The sequence below is a fragment of the Thalia democratica genome, chromosome 1, assembly GCF_965202585.1.
Source record: "Thalia democratica chromosome 1, ktThaDemo2.hap1.1, whole genome shotgun sequence".
NCBI lineage: Eukaryota > Metazoa > Chordata > Thaliacea > Salpida > Salpidae > Thalia > Thalia democratica.
In genome coordinates, this window is record NC_139165.1 from 52,933,530 (window position 1) to 52,950,474 (window position 16,945).

General features: G+C 24.0%; 1 protein-coding gene across 9 annotated transcripts in view; it reads left to right on the forward strand.

Annotated features, from left to right (window-relative positions):
• Positions 1-16,945, forward strand: part of LOC145849612 (rap1 GTPase-activating protein 1-like) — a 50,462-nt gene that overhangs the window by 19,217 nt on the left and 14,300 nt on the right. For 3 of the 9 annotated variants that reach the window (XM_082954587.1, XM_082954604.1, XM_082954595.1), the window contains exons 1-2: positions 3,707-4,772; positions 12,145-12,177. In XM_082954587.1, the coding sequence (XP_082810713.1) occupies positions 3,850-4,772; positions 12,145-12,177 (956 nt within the window). In that variant the 5' untranslated portion in view covers positions 3,707-3,849. Of the gene's footprint in view, positions 1-3,706; positions 4,773-12,144; positions 12,178-15,848; positions 16,035-16,945 lie in introns of those variants that run through there. The other 6 variants (XM_082954640.1, XM_082954648.1, XM_082954657.1 and 3 more) reach the window with 3 other exon arrangements.

Below are 16,945 nucleotides of genomic sequence, written 5' to 3' on the forward strand. Positions count from 1 at the left end.
ACTTAACTATGTTATAATAGTCATGAAAACATAACAAAACTTTTTTAAACTACGTTAAGTACTTTTTAGTTTTACTTAAGTTTAAACATTGTTTTTTTTTTGCTGTTTAAAAATTCTTACTGTATAAGTTTTTAGATTGATTTAAATTCAACATAAAAGTATTTACATTGAAAATATGCTTAAAAGAAGTTTGTTAAATATTTTTGCTTAAAAGCAGATAAGTATACTAAAACTATCATACAAGTTTTTTTTTACTTCCAGTCTCTCGATTTTCTTATTCCAACAATTGTGGTAGTACAAAATTTCAACGTGAGCTTTTATCTTATATAAACTAATATGGTTTAAATATATTTTATCTTAGTTAAAGTAATGGGAAGTTGAAATTTAAATTACCTAAACTTGATAGCAAAGTGTTTGTTCAAAGTTTAAGTTTGTTTTTTGTAGAATTTATTTTGTTTTCAACTAGTACACTAAAACTAAATGCAAGCTGATTTCATAATCTACTACTTTATAATTTTGTATGAAACCTATTTATGTCTAAAATGTCATAAACTATTTTCTAGTTGTCTTTTTAGGTTAAAATTTAATTGTATAAAGTTAAATTTGTGACTATTTTAATTAGTTTACACTACTTGTTAATACTTTAATACATAAAACAGACAAAATTTTCATAAATATAAATTTTGATTATAAATTTTGACCATACCAAATGTATAAATTATAAAAGAAAGTTCTATGTCATAAACATTTGTATTTAGCTGTATTGCATGTATTTCACGCTTCGTTTAACATGATTATAGCCACTCGAGCAAAAAGTTTTTAACCCTCATTTTTTACAAATTAAACAAAGAAATTTTTCTCTTTTCTTTTAAAACCAATAGTTAAAGAAGCAATGATTAAGGATATATTTGTTTTAAATTCAAGTTTATGAAAATTTATAAATTAAGTTTAAGTCTTAAAGTTTGTATAGGTTTTAAACTAGTTTATAGATGACTGAATTTAAAAACGCCACTTAGTTGCTTTGTTATACTAAAAATGTTGTTTAAATAAACAGCCGAGTAGTTATTATTAAAAACTTTATTAGAACTTTGCTTAAGACTGATACTAAAAGTTTTAAACTTTAATAATCTCTAATAAGGCATTTTGACAATTTAAGCAAAAATTAAAAAGCAACAAAAACTGATGAAATTTTTTTATAACTACAGTTCATAAAACAACATGCGATCAATTTTTGGCTCTTTAATATCTATATAGTTTTATATTTTATAATCATAATATAATTATATAATTAAACTGTTTTTTTTTATTGTTTTAGAGCAATTACATAGTAATTTGTAAATTAAAACACTCAGGCAAAAAGAAAGTATGAAACGACTTCTGTTCTTACAAAAATTTTAAAAGTTTGTAGAACTTGTAGAAAATGTTTTTTTTTTAAACTTGAAGTTTTCAGTTGTACTCTTCAGGCCATATTTTTTTTTAAAGTTAAGTTTCATTTCTACACAATATGTAATATAATTGACCAAATCTAATAACAGGATACTATTAAGAGAGAGTGTTTTTAATTTTTTTTTTTGATAAGTGTAACGAGTTTCTTCAATAAGAGCTAAATAAAACAGATTTAGTTTTTACAAGTTATAGACGTGATTTTTATCTAAACTGATTAATTTCAATCTAAACAAAAAAAAAATGTAAATGTTTAATATTTGAACTAGTTAAAGTTTTTTTTTTTGAAAACATTGTATGTTTCTAGTTAGTTTTAATAAAAAAAAATTAGGTAACTTAAAAATACCATTCTAGACGAAAAATTGCCGTTTGTAACGCTGTTGTATAAAATTTTTAACTAATCTTTAAAATGTAAAGTTTTGTACGCCAATTCCAATCAATTTTTGTAGCATCACATTGCTATCGATTATTGTTTAAACCAAGAATTTTTTTTTTATTGAAGTTAGAAGTTAACTTTATTCTTTTCAGTTTAAAATTTAAAAGTAGCACTTAAATTTTACAGAGTTGTAATAAAGAAAAAAAAATACTTCACTTTTACATAGCCTTTTTTTAGAAACACTTTTAGAAGTTAAATACTAAAAAACATCTTTTACTAATACTTAAAATTTTGTTTAAAATAAACTTAAATGATTGAATTGAAGACAGTTAGCTTTATTCTAAAAAACAAATTATATTCAAAAAAAGTCGATAAAGCTAGAATTTATCAAAGCTATCTTTTTTATACTGCAAACCAAGAAAAAACTTGATTTTTTTTACGTTTGTTTCATGAACCATATTAAAAGAAAAAAGTATTTTTCGGATATTGGTATTTTTATAAAATGCTGTCAATAAATATAATAAATATAGAACAGAACATATATGATGTCACAAACTAAAAATAGGCTAAAAATTTCTCATAAACTGAAAGAAGTATATTTGTATACGCTAGTATAACAATATTCTACTGAATTAATTGTTTTTAAGGTATAAATCACGTTGTAAGCTAAAATTTTTTGCTTGGCGGGCTTTATTTGGCCCGTGAGCCGCACTTTTTCAACCCTTGTCTTAAGTAAAACCGCTTAATTACAAATTGTATTTAAACTTCATTTAAAAACGATGATACTTCCAGCTACTACAAACTTAACATTAATTTATTAACTTTTTTTCTAGCAAAAATTTTTTTGAAATTCAATTATAATTCTAAATTACTTTCAATAGCTTCCAAAAATATATAAGCTGGATGTTTTTCAAAAAGCACATGTTTATACAAACCTCTTCTTATGCAATTTTCTATGTTTTTGGTAAATTTTTACACTATTTCAATCATCTAAAATTAAGCACAAGAACTGGTTTTTACCACCTACATACATGTTACAGAAAAGTTAAATACAAAGTGAAAATTAAAAGCTATTATAGACTTAGTGAACAAATTAATGCACTGGTTTTGAAATTTACAAAAGTTTAGTTCTAAAAATAACTTTTTAATAAGATTCTAACAAATAGCTATATGTAAAGTATAGATAACAACTTCTTAAAACAGCCTTTGTGCAAGAGTTGAATAAAATAATAAATTAGTTATGACCAATAGAATAAAATCTAGATTTGTTTCTCCTTAAACTTACGGTATGCACTTTTTTTTTAACTTCAAGGTCAAATTCAAAAAATCTACGAGCTTTTAAAACTAATTAAAATTTTAGCTAGCTTGTTACGTATAACAAATGTTTAATTTTTCAAAAGTTTGTTAATTGTATAATTGGAATTGATGAATTCATATGGAATTTTTTTTTTTTTGTTTGATTATATAAACCTGGTTTTATTATTTTATAAATGTCAAAATCTATGTTGATAGATTATTATATAAATCAAAAAAATTGTCTAGTAATATACAAATAAAGCTTTTTATTATTACTTTTGATATTTATTAAGATGACTTGTAATTTATCTGTTTATTATAATTAACTATAAAAAACATTTACACGGAGAGTTATTATGTTTACAATATTTTGATCATTACAATAGCAGAAAAAAGAAAAACAGTTTGAAAATTTAGTATAACCGCTTTTTTTATAAAACGTTGTAATAAGTTATACCAAGCCTTTAATTCGTAACATAATTTTGTATTTAAACACTGTTTTAAATATATATACATGCATATAAATGGTTTTTAATACAGTGTTAGCTATTATTATACTCATAAGCCTAAAACTTTGTATTTTAGACAGGATTAAAATCTGCTTAAATTAAAATCAAAAAGCTTCATGCAACTTGTAAAGAATAAAATTACAGAGACGTTTAACAAAGCCTGTGTTGTATTACAAGACTTTAATGTTGCATGTCTACAAGACAACTTGATAGAACATAAATTGAATGAAATCTTCTAAAAAAAAGCAAAACTTTCTTCATCAATCACCTTCTAGTAACAATTTATTGCTTTTTAAAACCAAGCTGACTCAAAAAGACTTTCTCACACCTACAACTAGCCCACCAGCTAATGTTAGAAACTCTGTTCGTCGTAAATCTTTTTCAACTGAAAAATGTGAAGAAAACCGAAGTAAAATAGCTGTTAGCGGAATAAGAAAGTTTATTCCGTTTCAGTTTGGCTCTATGGCTTCTTCGGGGGCAAAGCGAGATTTAGTAGATGGAAATAAGAAATCAAAAAAATCACCAAAGATTTTACAGCGAAGTAACAAATCAACACCTTCCTCATTAGGAGATCAAACTAATATGGACAACTCTAAGCAAAGACCAATGTCTATTTTAGTTTCAACAAACAACAGTTCTAATTATTACAACTCCTATTTAGGTAAAAGTGCGGATTACTCACCATGTGACTGTGGGCTGACAATGACAGTTCCTAGCTATAATGAAGCAAATGGTGGAAGCCGGGCATTATTTAGAAAGCAAAAATCTAACATTGAACAATCTACAAGTTTTAATGGCGCGAAAAATCGCGTGAGATTACGCAACAACAGATCACTCAACTGGAACGAATCGCCTGTGATTTCGAAAGAGGATCGTCGTAAATCACTACCATTTTCAAATACGACATCGAATAGCATAAACCGTGCTTTCAAAAACTTTTTTTCTTCTAACAAAACTTCAAATAATATTGAAGATTTTCAAACCAATAATAAAAACTCTAATTCTTCGTTATCAGACTTTGGTAAAAGTCGTAAACTAGGTCTTCAGAAGAAGACAATTAGAAACAACTCAAACGTTTCAAATTATTCCAATAGTTCAACAGGAACTTCTGGTTTAGTAGGACGTAATCAACGTCAAATTAAATATAAGTAAGTATTATGCTGTATAAAACTAATTTGGGTAAAATAAGTTAAGTACTATTCGAAACTAGTGTCAGAGCATTTAAACTGAAGCAGTATGTTAATGTTAAACACAAAGTTAAAGTTAATCAAAAGATTTGTAAAAAAAAAATTAAACTATCCTCTATAAAATACTCTTATATATTTTTATGATGTTAGAATTTAACGTTTAAACACGCTTAAATAGGCTTTGCTAATATTAATATGTAAAAGCTTAAAAAACATAAACTATTGTTTATTACTTCTGTCAAAAAAAAATTGTAAAGTTGTACAGTAATAAAGATAAAATGCAGCTGTTAAAAGTAGGAATGTGGCTTTCGACAAAAACATTTTACCATACTTTACTGATAATTTTTCTTCATTAATGCTGCTTAATATTTTTTTTTTGATGAACTTTTATTAAATATTCAAAATATATAACCACACCATTTCTTAAACATAATACAAAAGTTTAAAGTAGGTTTTCTATGGAAAAAAATTTAAAATATAAACTCAATATAAGTATGAAACAGACTCACACAAATATAAATTTAAAGCTACTTCTAACAATTTTTTCTTTTAAAAAAACGTTTTTATTACTTTTTTTTTTATTTGTAAAAAGTCGGCTTACTACCTTTAAAATTTTTGTACGAAAAAAAGCAATAGCCTATTGTATAACTTAAATTCATATTTTTCTTATCAGTAAGCTTTTTATTATAAAACAACATCAGTTTCTTAAGTAAATATACTTTAATTATATATTGAAAATTTTGTAAAAATAAAAAAGTTTATAATTTAAGATAAAACAAACTTATAATAAAAAAAAATCTTGCTTTTATTTTTTTAGTATACAAAACTGATAGGATATGTAAAAAGATTTTAATTGGATAAGTTGCAGTTTTTAGTAGGCAAAATCCAATCAATGATTCTGAGGTATAACCTTGTTTTCATCCAAAGTTTAAAATAGATTTAAGAAAATGTTTGACCTTGATTGGAGATTTGATACATTTATAAACAGCATCAAGGGTAAAATAAGCAATATTAAACTTAAGTTACAAAAACCTTTTACTTTTTATAGAATTACCAAATTTCAAACATTTTTATGAAACTTTTTTTGCAACACAACGTGAACTTTTAACACCGGCTTGTAAAATGTAAGTTTCGATAAGTAAATCGATAAACACCGGAAACAGGTATTGATTTTACCCATATTTGCTTTCTTTTTTACTTCCGAACTAAGAATCGATATAGTGATGTGATAATAACAAAAGGATGAGCTTATTATAAAATACTTTTTGCGTTATTAACTGTTTTTATCCTACGTTGAGTATATTTTTCTATTGGTATAAAAAACTTTAGTAACTAAAGCATTTAAATAGAATTAACGAGATTAAGTTTAATCGTATGTTGTGTTACAATACAACTAGTAGTTTTATATCTTAAGTATTTTCTACATTAAAATTTTATGAAGTACTTTAAGTATTGTAACCGTATTTTAAATCATGTGGATAAATAAACAAATTAATGCATTATAATAAAGCCGATTTCACAATATCTGTTTACATCCTGTTCGCATTTATTTTCAACTAATCTCGTTAACAAAATGTGCGTAAGTTTGTAAACTACTAACTATTATCCTTCTTTTTTTCAAAGTGTTTTGTATGTATAAACATATTTTACCTACTTTTTTAAGGCACTGTTTAACTTAATTATCAAACTTTGCACTTGTCTAAAAACACTTTTGGTCACAGACCAAAAATAATCTAAGTACAACACTTGTGTGGAATCTATATTTAAAGTTTTAGTTGAAAAATTTGATTCACCAGTTTTCAAAAATTCACCAGATATTCAACCAGTTTATCAACAAAACATATCTGTTTATTTATTGAAATCTATTCTTATTAAGAAAAAAATGCTCAATTGTTTGCGGGCACTAAATGTTTTAAAGTTTGGTTACTACCGGTATAGTAGATCAATTGAAAAAAAGAAGGCAAGTTTTGGTAGTTTAACACCTTAAACTAGCAGTTACAAACTTTTTTATAAACAGTGTACACCTATCATTAAATAAAAATGTATGATCTTTTTTTAACAAAAAAACTATATTGGTATAGTTTAAATGTATTTATTGTTAAACACAGACCTAAACTTACCAAAAAAAAGTATCAAAACAATAACTTTTATAGAAATTTACAGTACTTAAAATTTATTATATCTATATTAACAGATCTGACTGTTTTTGTACTTCTACTAAGTTTTCATGATCAGTGAATTAGTTTGTAATTACACTTTTTATACTAATGTGTAGTGCATACTTTAAGAAACGCTTTTTTTTAAACCATTAGTAGAAATTTAATAACTCTAGTGAAATAGAAGTTCACAGTACTTTTATGCTAGTTTTACAATTTTTCAAAATAAGTAATATTACTACTTTATCAAACGCAAAAATAAAAGACACATAAAAATATTAAAGCACTTTAAGTTTATAGATAAGTAGTAATAAGAAAAAAATAATAATGTATAAAATTTTAGTTGGTAATATAGTTTCCTAATAAAAGTTATAAAAGAAACTATACCGTTGGATTTAATAAGAATAACAACAATTTTGAAATAGTATTTATTTAAACCAGTTTTTCCCGACTTTTTTTTTTCAAAAGGACCCATTTAAAAAAGTTAAAAAAGCTATGGCCCCTCCATCAAGATCTCTCAAAAGACTACCATTAGCAATTCTTAAAACCTTTTTTTTTTTGCTCTTCATCATCAACTTCAGAAAATCTAGTGTAAGTTTTAATTTATGGCCTTATGCCCCCTCCTTTTGCAGCTTATGACCCCCTAAATTTCTGTAATGACCCACTTTGTGAAACCCTGAATTAAACCAATGACGTTTCTCTAAGTTTAACTTACATTAATTTAAGCTATAATTTTTAAATTTTTTATTAATATACTGTTTGTAAATATCAAGTTTTGATGTAGTTAATAGCGTACAATTTTAAATCCATTGTAAGCATCATTTACTCAAAAAACGTCTATGAAAATAATATTATTTTGTTTATTTAAACCAATTTTATGTAAAAGTTTTTGTATAATATTAATTACATATATTTGATTCTCTATTTTTTTCCAGTGAAAAATGTTTATCAATCAATTTTAATTTAAACTTAAAGTAGGTTGTGTAAGTCAGCTTGGTGTTTGTTTTTTATTATCATTCTTAAATTTTTGTTGTTTTTCAAATTAACACAAGTAAACTTGAGAAATAATTTTGAGGTACTTTTTGAGAAGTATTGTTTATTTTATAAACTAGATTATTTAGACGGCAATAGTTCTTTAAGCGACATGCTCGTTTACGTCAAGTGGACAATACAGTTTATAATTAACTTTAATTGTTAATAAAGTTCTATAACTTATAAAACATTTGTTACTATGTGTAGTTATCTTAAGTTTGATTAAGCATCTATGCAGCAACTTATTTTTTTACAACTTAATTAATTTCACTTAGTTTGTATTAAATGGTAAAAATAGATAATATCTATAACACACTAGCTTGTCTTTATTGCTACTTATAGGGCTAATTAAGGTTCAGTATACTATGGCTTCTTTTCTATAAAGAAAGTAATATATTGAGTATAATGTAATATAATATGTATATTTTTAATAAAGAGCTACGAGTTCCTGATCTAATAACTTTAAACTTTTGAAAAAATTTTTAGTGTATTTAGGATATGTAACTTTTTTCTTGAAGTATACAGATAGTTGTCAAGATTTTTTTTTAGAAGACTTTAGTTGTTATTTGTGAAGTGAGTTAAAAAACAGTGTTTTGAAGAGACAATCGTTTGACTTTATTACAAAAGTACATAAATATAGTTTTGTTTCAAAGTCTCAGATGTTAGAATAAATCATATATTTTTGACAATTTTTTAATATCAAGATTATTTCCTAATCACTCAGACTTACATCAAAAGCTATAAGACTTGTATTCAAAAACCATCAAGATAAACAACTGTATTCTGTTTTTTTTTTGTTTAATGAAAACAAATTTGGTGGTAATAAAATATATTAAGATTATTCTAAACAAGCATTCTATTTTTAATCCTATTTTTTAAAATTATTCTAAGTATAATTAAAACGAAGATCCTAGTTTCAAAAACAAATCAGCATTTTTATGTGATTGGAACAGTTTTTTATCTAATTGTTATTAATATTTTCTTTCTTCATTTATTTTTAAACTTATATAACACTTTTACAAACCATCAGCTACATTTAAATTTAAATTTTTTATCAGTTGATCACATTTTTAGCCTGTTTTTATTGGTTACATTTTTATTTTAATATTGTACTTTCAATGTTTATTTATATACTAACTATTTAGATTTGTTATTTTATAGCAAATATTCTAAAACACATGTGTTAAACTGTAGTGGATAATAAATGCTGGTTAACTTAATAGATTATAAAAATAAATTTGTTATAGTTTTAGAAAAAATTTTAAAATGAAGAAATTAAATGTGCAGAAAATTGCATAATAGTTTTACTTTTACTTATAGATAAGTTTTTGTTTTATACTCATTTTAACATACTAAACTCGATAAAATGCATGTATTTTGTAAAAAAAAAAGAAAAATATATTCCTCATCAGAAAGACTGTCAATGTTTTATTTTTAAACAAGTCTATAAACAAGTTTAGTAAAGCATTAAAGATTAATTAATCATAAAACATAGTAGTTTGTAATGTTTGAATTAGTTCTTTCAACAGTCAAACTTTTTTTGAAAATGCGGTTAAACTAACAAAAATAGTTGTATTCTGTAATATTTAATATTAAGCTTTTCGTTTTAAAGTGAAGTTGTTAGATTTTAAAACTGATATAGAATATATGTAAATTATGTACGATTTTTTATGCTTATCGTAGTAAAAGTTTTCACCAAAAAGCTTATCAGCAAATAGCTTTCTTTTTTAGATTGATTTTACTTAATTGTATCACTGTCTAATAAAATTTTCAGTAAAAGTTTAATTAAAAAATTAATCTGCGTGCAAACAAGTAAAATAATATAAATTAAAACTGAATTTGAGTGATCAAAAATAATAGAAGATTATTTTAGCAAAAATAAAATAGAAGTGAGCAAAAAGCTTGTTGGTGCTTATTTTTGATCAACCGCTAAGTGCTGCACTAAATTTGAGTTTAAACAGCTTTTCAAGTTTTCTGCTTTCGTCAGAAAAATTTATAGTATATCAGAATGCTTATTAAGCTTTTTGATTATTTTATATAAAATTTATTAGAAATTTGTGAGTACAATAGTCTGTATTACACTTTGAACACTTAAGGTTAAAACATTCACAGTAAAATAAATAAGTTAACCTACAATTATAGTTGTAATATAAAGTATTTTCATTTTATTTCAATCGTTGTAAAAAAGAAAGTAAATACATTTTATAACTCTTAAATTGTTAAAATATTATTCCAAACACTTTATACTTTTTCATTTGTAAATCTATCGATAGAAAAGAAAAACAAACGCAGTTAGAAAATAATTAAATAATTACGTAGACTATTTACACACATTCTAAATTTTATTTTACCATGGTATCTTATTTTTACATTTTGTTTATATAAACACGAAAAATATTAGACTAAAAACTGTATATAAAGACTTTAGTTATTTTAAGTTTTGTAAAAAAAGTTTTATTAAGTTTTTGGAGATTACTGCTTGGCAAAAAAAAAAAGACTAACATAAAAAATTCATAGATGAAGTCATGTTAAGTTACTAAACAATGAGCGTTTTTATAGTGTTAATTACTCTCAAAAATGCTTTACTAAGTAAACTTTTAGACGATATTTTACTGTTTTTTTTTTTGCTTTTCTTTTCATTAGTTATTTTGCAAAGAAAACTGTTTTTACTGGTAATTTTGTTATATTTTTTGTAAGCTGAAAAATAGAACTATGTATTTATTGTTATGAAAATTTATGTCAGTTTACAAACAAAAAAAGATTAACCATCAGAAAAATCGATAAAAAGTAGTAATATTTATTCTATTTTCAATATTGTATGTGAGACAGTATTCATTGTTGTCAAAAACAATTGTTAGGAAATACTGAATGACATTGAATTTTATTGAGCTTTGTAATGAACAGGTATACTAAATAGTTTTATTAAAATTTATAAGGTATTTTATAAGTGTTTATTTGATGTTTATTTCTTCTAAATGATAGTATATGCTTATTTTTACTAAAAATTTAATTTCCTAATTAAAATTGTTTAGTTTATAGCCAATGTAAAGTTTACTTTGTTAATTTTAAGATAATTCATTTTTTTTATATTGAAGTAAAAAGATGTCGTAATATCATTTTCACAAAATAACTGTTTTAGTTATTATAAAACACGTTTTTTGGCTTTGGTCAATATACTATTTCTATGTTCAGTAGCTACTTGTTTACAATTAAAACGTAATTTAAAACATTAAAAGTGACTTAGAGTAAAAAAGATAGAAATGTTAATGGAAAGTTTACAAACACAATAACTTTTTTTTTTAATTTGATAAAGTTCTAAACTAATTATTTTGTTTGTTTTTTAATCAAGCTCCCAATTGTTAATTTCATCGATATAAATCAATATCACTATATACAGAAAATGTTTGTACTTATTTGGAGTAACTAACATTTTCTGTTCTTAAACTCGTTTTAAATAAAAAGTCTTTTTTATTTTACAAAAAAAACCACAAAGTTATAAGTACTTGTTATATTGCCTAAAGTACTTTCAAAAAAATTCGTCTTCAGTAGGCAATTATATTAGATTAGAACTGAATTAATTCAAAATTTTCTTGCATATAAAAAGTTTTTAAAAAGTTTATTATGATACTAACTATCATAATATACTTTTATAAAACTTTTTATATGCAAGAAAATTTTGAATTAATTCAGTTCTAATATAATTGCTTACTGAAGACGATTTTTTTTTGAAAGTACTTTAGGCAATATAACAAGTACTTATAACTTTGTAGACTTTTTTGTAAAATAAAAAAGACTTTTTTGTAAAATAAAAAAGACTTTTTATTTAAAATAGTTTTGATAAAGACAAAAAAATCACGAAGAACAACACACAACCAAGGGAAGATTTGAGATACTTAAAACTATAATATTCTTACTGTTCTTAAACTAAAATAAAATGTTTATAAATATTGTATATTTACATGGAAAAGCTATTCTCCAAAAATATTTTATTACTTATAACCTTTTTGATGGGTTTTAATGATGTAAAAGAATATAACAACTCTAGTAGTAAAGTAGCAAAGATAGTTTAGAGCTAAACTAGTAGATTAATTTGTGCTTGTGCTTTCATCGTAAATAAAAAAAATTCATTGAAATATATTTTACAGGTGTGAAACTCCACTGATGCTAAAAACTGCTCGGTAAGTGCTTTTTCTACTTTAATTTATGTTAGAACTTTTGTATATCTATTTAAATGTCTACTATTTTCAAAACGTTGCTATGTCAGACTAACAAGTTAATAATTATAATTTATTCTTATTTGTTCAAGTTTAACAGTAGTTTTACTTTTTATTTGATTCAATTTTTATATGAAACATTCTAAGCTTTAATTCTAATAACAAGCGTAACTTTCACTTTTACGTAATGAAAAGATCAGGTTTTAATCGATTGCTGATTTTAAGCTGTTCTTGTGCACATCGATCGACGGTAAAACGAAAAATATAGGAAAATACAAGTAGAAAAAAAAAAGAATTAAAGCTGGATTGAGCTCAAATGTGTCATGCTAATAATTTCTCGTATAAAGTTATTTGTTATTAAAAAACTCAAAAAGTACAGGATGAAGACTTTTAAACGTATATATTCTCGAATGTCATCCGACAACTTATTAAAACCTGAAAACCAGAGTTTTAGAGAAGTTGAGTCAGGTGATACATGTCCATCAAAGTTTTTAGTTGATTACAAAAAATGTGTTGTGAAGCGCAGTTTCGAATCAGTTCTAAACAGTTTAAAAGAAAGAAACTTTGAAATAACAGTAAAGAAAAAAAGAGCTACTAAAACATTTAATGAATCAAGGTAGTACCTTCATCACAGTTGTAAATCATTCGTTCGAATTAAAAATCATAAAATTTTAGGTAAAATATACACTTCCGATATAAAGCTATTCAGAATATGAAGTTATCTTTAGTAAAACACTTTAAATATTAAGACTTGCTAAAGTATTTTTAAACTTAAATGTGAAGTTAGATCAGCTTTGTTTTGAGGTTTTTGTATTAAATAAAGTTAATTTTGTTTTACAGATTTAGTTTACAGTTTAGCCGTTCAATGTTACAAATATTACAGTCATAATTTGTAATTGGTTTATAGGTAGTTTTAACAGATTACACTTAAATTTACAAACCTAAAAAAATTAAGATGTCTTAATAATTTGTTTAAGAAATAATTATTCAACTTTTCGACTTGAAAAAATAATTTTATAGTTTTTTCTTTTAATTTTTCAAATTATAACATCAAAATTCTTTTTTTTTTAACACACTAAAACTATAAACACTGCTAGTTTATAAAATTAGTATTTATAGAATCGATTCTTAACCTATAGAATGAACTTGACAAAGATATATGTAAGTCAATAAATAAAAGCTAAATAGTTTAACTGTACATTTTTTAATAATCTAAATTTATTAGGCGCTTTGAATGAAATATAGTATGTACCAAAAAAGATTATAAGTATCAATAGCGTTCAATATTTTTAATTTTTTAAACCACACTCAAATAATAAACATACGTTTAAGTAATCTGAATAAATTTTACGGTTGTTATGGAATAAATAAAAATAAACTTTATGAGTTTAAAATTCAAATATACATTTTTAAACATCTTTAATGAATGAATTGTTTATTGCGTTTGTTTATAAAAACATTCAATGCTTTAAAGCACTACCAACCAACACATGTTATAGTACTAATACTTAAGATTTTTCAATGTCTAACAAAAATTAGTTAAGCTCTCTGTTCATCTCTTGACTGACAGATCCTGATTATCAAAGTAAAGTGTACTTTGTTTAAAACTAGTTTTACCATTGTTAATTAATGGTCTTATAAATTTTTAAGAGTCTTTGATACAAAATACGTATATTGTTACTATTATTAACTTAAGTACAAAAATTATAAATACTAGTTTAAATCTACTTAAAATTTTACAAACTATCAGCGTTATTTATCTAAGATTAGAAATGATAGCAGTTAAAAAGAATTTTACGATAACTTATATTGACTCTTAGAATATAAAAATAGAAACAAAAGCTAACAAATTAATAAATTTTAAGGTCAGACATTTCGAAAAATTTTTAACTTGTAATAAAAATATTTAGATTAAGTATCGTAAAATTTATCTATCCTGTAATGTCTTTTAACGTTACTACAACCATAACGTTTAAATCTACTAAATATGCTGCTTAATTCCAAACTTTGCATATGTTGAGGTTTAGTTTTCAAACAACGACAAAGCAAGAAATAACTTATTGCATTGTAACTTTTAATGTTGCCTAATATTTTCTTAATTTATTTTCTATATTAAATTTTTGTAAATGACTATACTAAGTAATTCTAAAATGATTTAAGAATAAAACAAACATATTAACTTTAGCATATCTTTCTGAATAATAAAAAGCCCTTTAATAAAAAACACCTAATTTAGCCAAAAACGTTGTAATAAAAAAAATAAGAATGTTACTAAGTATCGATGTTAAGTTTTTTATAAAAACAACTTCTAAATGGTGTTTGATTTATTACTAAAGAGATTTTCTCTGATAGAACTGTGTTTGAGTAAAGATATTTTATTTTTGTAAACAAAGCTATAAAAAGTAAGTATTATATGTCGTAAAATGTAGAGAATAAAACTTTAATCATAAGTAGAATACACGTTTTTAATAAAAAATTTTTTAAATGAAAACATAATGATTTAAAAACCTAACAAACTTTCAGCTTAAAATTTTACGATCAACCCAATACTTCTAATTAGTTAATAACTAGGAACCAATCAGATTAGGGTGCTGCTATAAAAGCACTAAAACTTTTACTAACAAAAATAAACAGTTTGCTAACTTTTTTTGAAGCTAAAGTAGTTAAACTTAGACCAACATAAGCTAAAAGTTTGATTGCTTTTCACGTTTTTCATATTACCTTAATTTAAAAATATTTCAGACACCTAAAACTCTTACTTTCACTTAATCGTCAAGACGTTATAATAAGAGTAAACAAAAATTCTTACAAAGTTGTGAAAAATAGCTTCAGTAAAAGTATTTTCATGCTAGCTTGTTCGAAAACCAAAAGAGAAATTATGATTGACAATTGTTTTTTTAAGCACCACACAGTAGGATGTCATATCATTCATAAAAGCTGGTTGTCGTAGCTTGATCGATTATCTGTCGTTGATGTTGTAAATCAACATCTATACTACTTAAAGTTATAAAAACAAAGTTGAACTAAAAATTACAACGCTGTGTATTCTTACGTAAACTTGAAAAAAGAAATATTTTAAACGTGAAACAACGAAAGGTTAATAACGTAGTGGTTTCTATACATCTAAACCTCAAAAATAGTCTATTAATTACTTTTATTTCATTAATCATCATTGTTTCTTCATTAAGATGTTTATCAATCAAAGTCTTAACCTTTTTTTTAATTTCAATCAGCATTGTACCAGTTAAAAAAAAATGAGAGAAATAAGAAAAACTTTTTCGAATTTGCTTTTATAAATACATGCACAATTATAAAAGTAAAACTGAATGAACTTTGCTACAAACTCTAGCTTTGTTATTAAACAGTTTAGAAAGAAAATTTCTATATATATATAATGTCAATATAATTGCTTTTATGAAGATAGTTTTAATGATAGGTTTAGATTTAAATAAGTACAATTTAAACAAATAATGATTTAAGCACAGTTTTCAACACATTTAAAAAGTTTAAGTTTATTTTTTAGAAGTCATTTATCTGCTACTACCTTTTTTTTAAACAACTCAAAGTAATTTCTTTTTTAATTTGGTTTCGTTTGTGCTTTATAAATTTCACTTTAAAATAATTTCAGCAGAAATTAGTTTTTTTTTTTAAGTAAACTATCTTGTAGTTTTTATGAAAACTTAAAATGGTTTACAAGCCATGGCTACTTTAAGACATAAGTATCAAAGAAATAGATTAAACGGAACAAATAAGTTGTTTCAATACGAAGTTGAAGATGATGACGTAGTTTATCTGCCTGCTGTTACGTATGTTGACGAAAAGTAGGTCTGGTAGTATTAAAGTAATTACATTAGAAATTAGATTAAAATAATGGTTTTTAAAAGTAAAATATTAGTAACCGTATAGTGTGTGTACAAAGTGGGTATTATAACTTTTAACGGAAAATAAATCGCGTAGGTGTATCATTATTGTGGGTTTAATTTTGTTTTTGTTTATAAACAAAACCTGCGGTATTTTGAACACACTGACTGGCTTTTGTTTGTGGTTAAATGGTTTTTTTTTATCTTTTAAAAGTTTAACCAGGTAATAAAATGTCTTTTTTTTAAACCTATAGTTATTTAAAAGTATACGTGCTAGTTTTGAATAGCACAAAGTTTTTTTTTTTCCTTAACTGTTATACCAGCTATCTGATCAACTAGTATTTAAGGCAATTACTACATAGTATTCGTAATACAACTGACAACAATACAGTTTCAAAAGCAGTCAATTTGGCTAGTTATCTGTTTCCTGGTCTAAAGCAACCAAGCTTGTACAAAACAATACTAGTTTAACTAACAAACTTTTATATAGTTTAGCCTCAACAACTTATAGAAATGTTTAAACTTTACATATATATATATATATATATAAAGGTTTATATAAAGATGCAAAACTCAAAGGACTCGAGTTTCGTGACTATTCACTCATCAGCTTCAAAACAAGTTTAAAATAAAGCACAAAACAAAATCACTAATGAAAGTAAAAAAATTTTTTCATAAATAGATTATGACGTAACTTTTAAACTATCAAAAATGATGCAAAACGGCTTGTGCAAAAATTAATCTACCAACAGACAATAAACTAGCAAAAATTCATATAACTTCAGTGAGTAACTATATATTAGGACAGATAATTGAAAGAGATAAAAATAAAATTAAGATGCAAATTGAAATTTAGATTATTTTAAGATGAA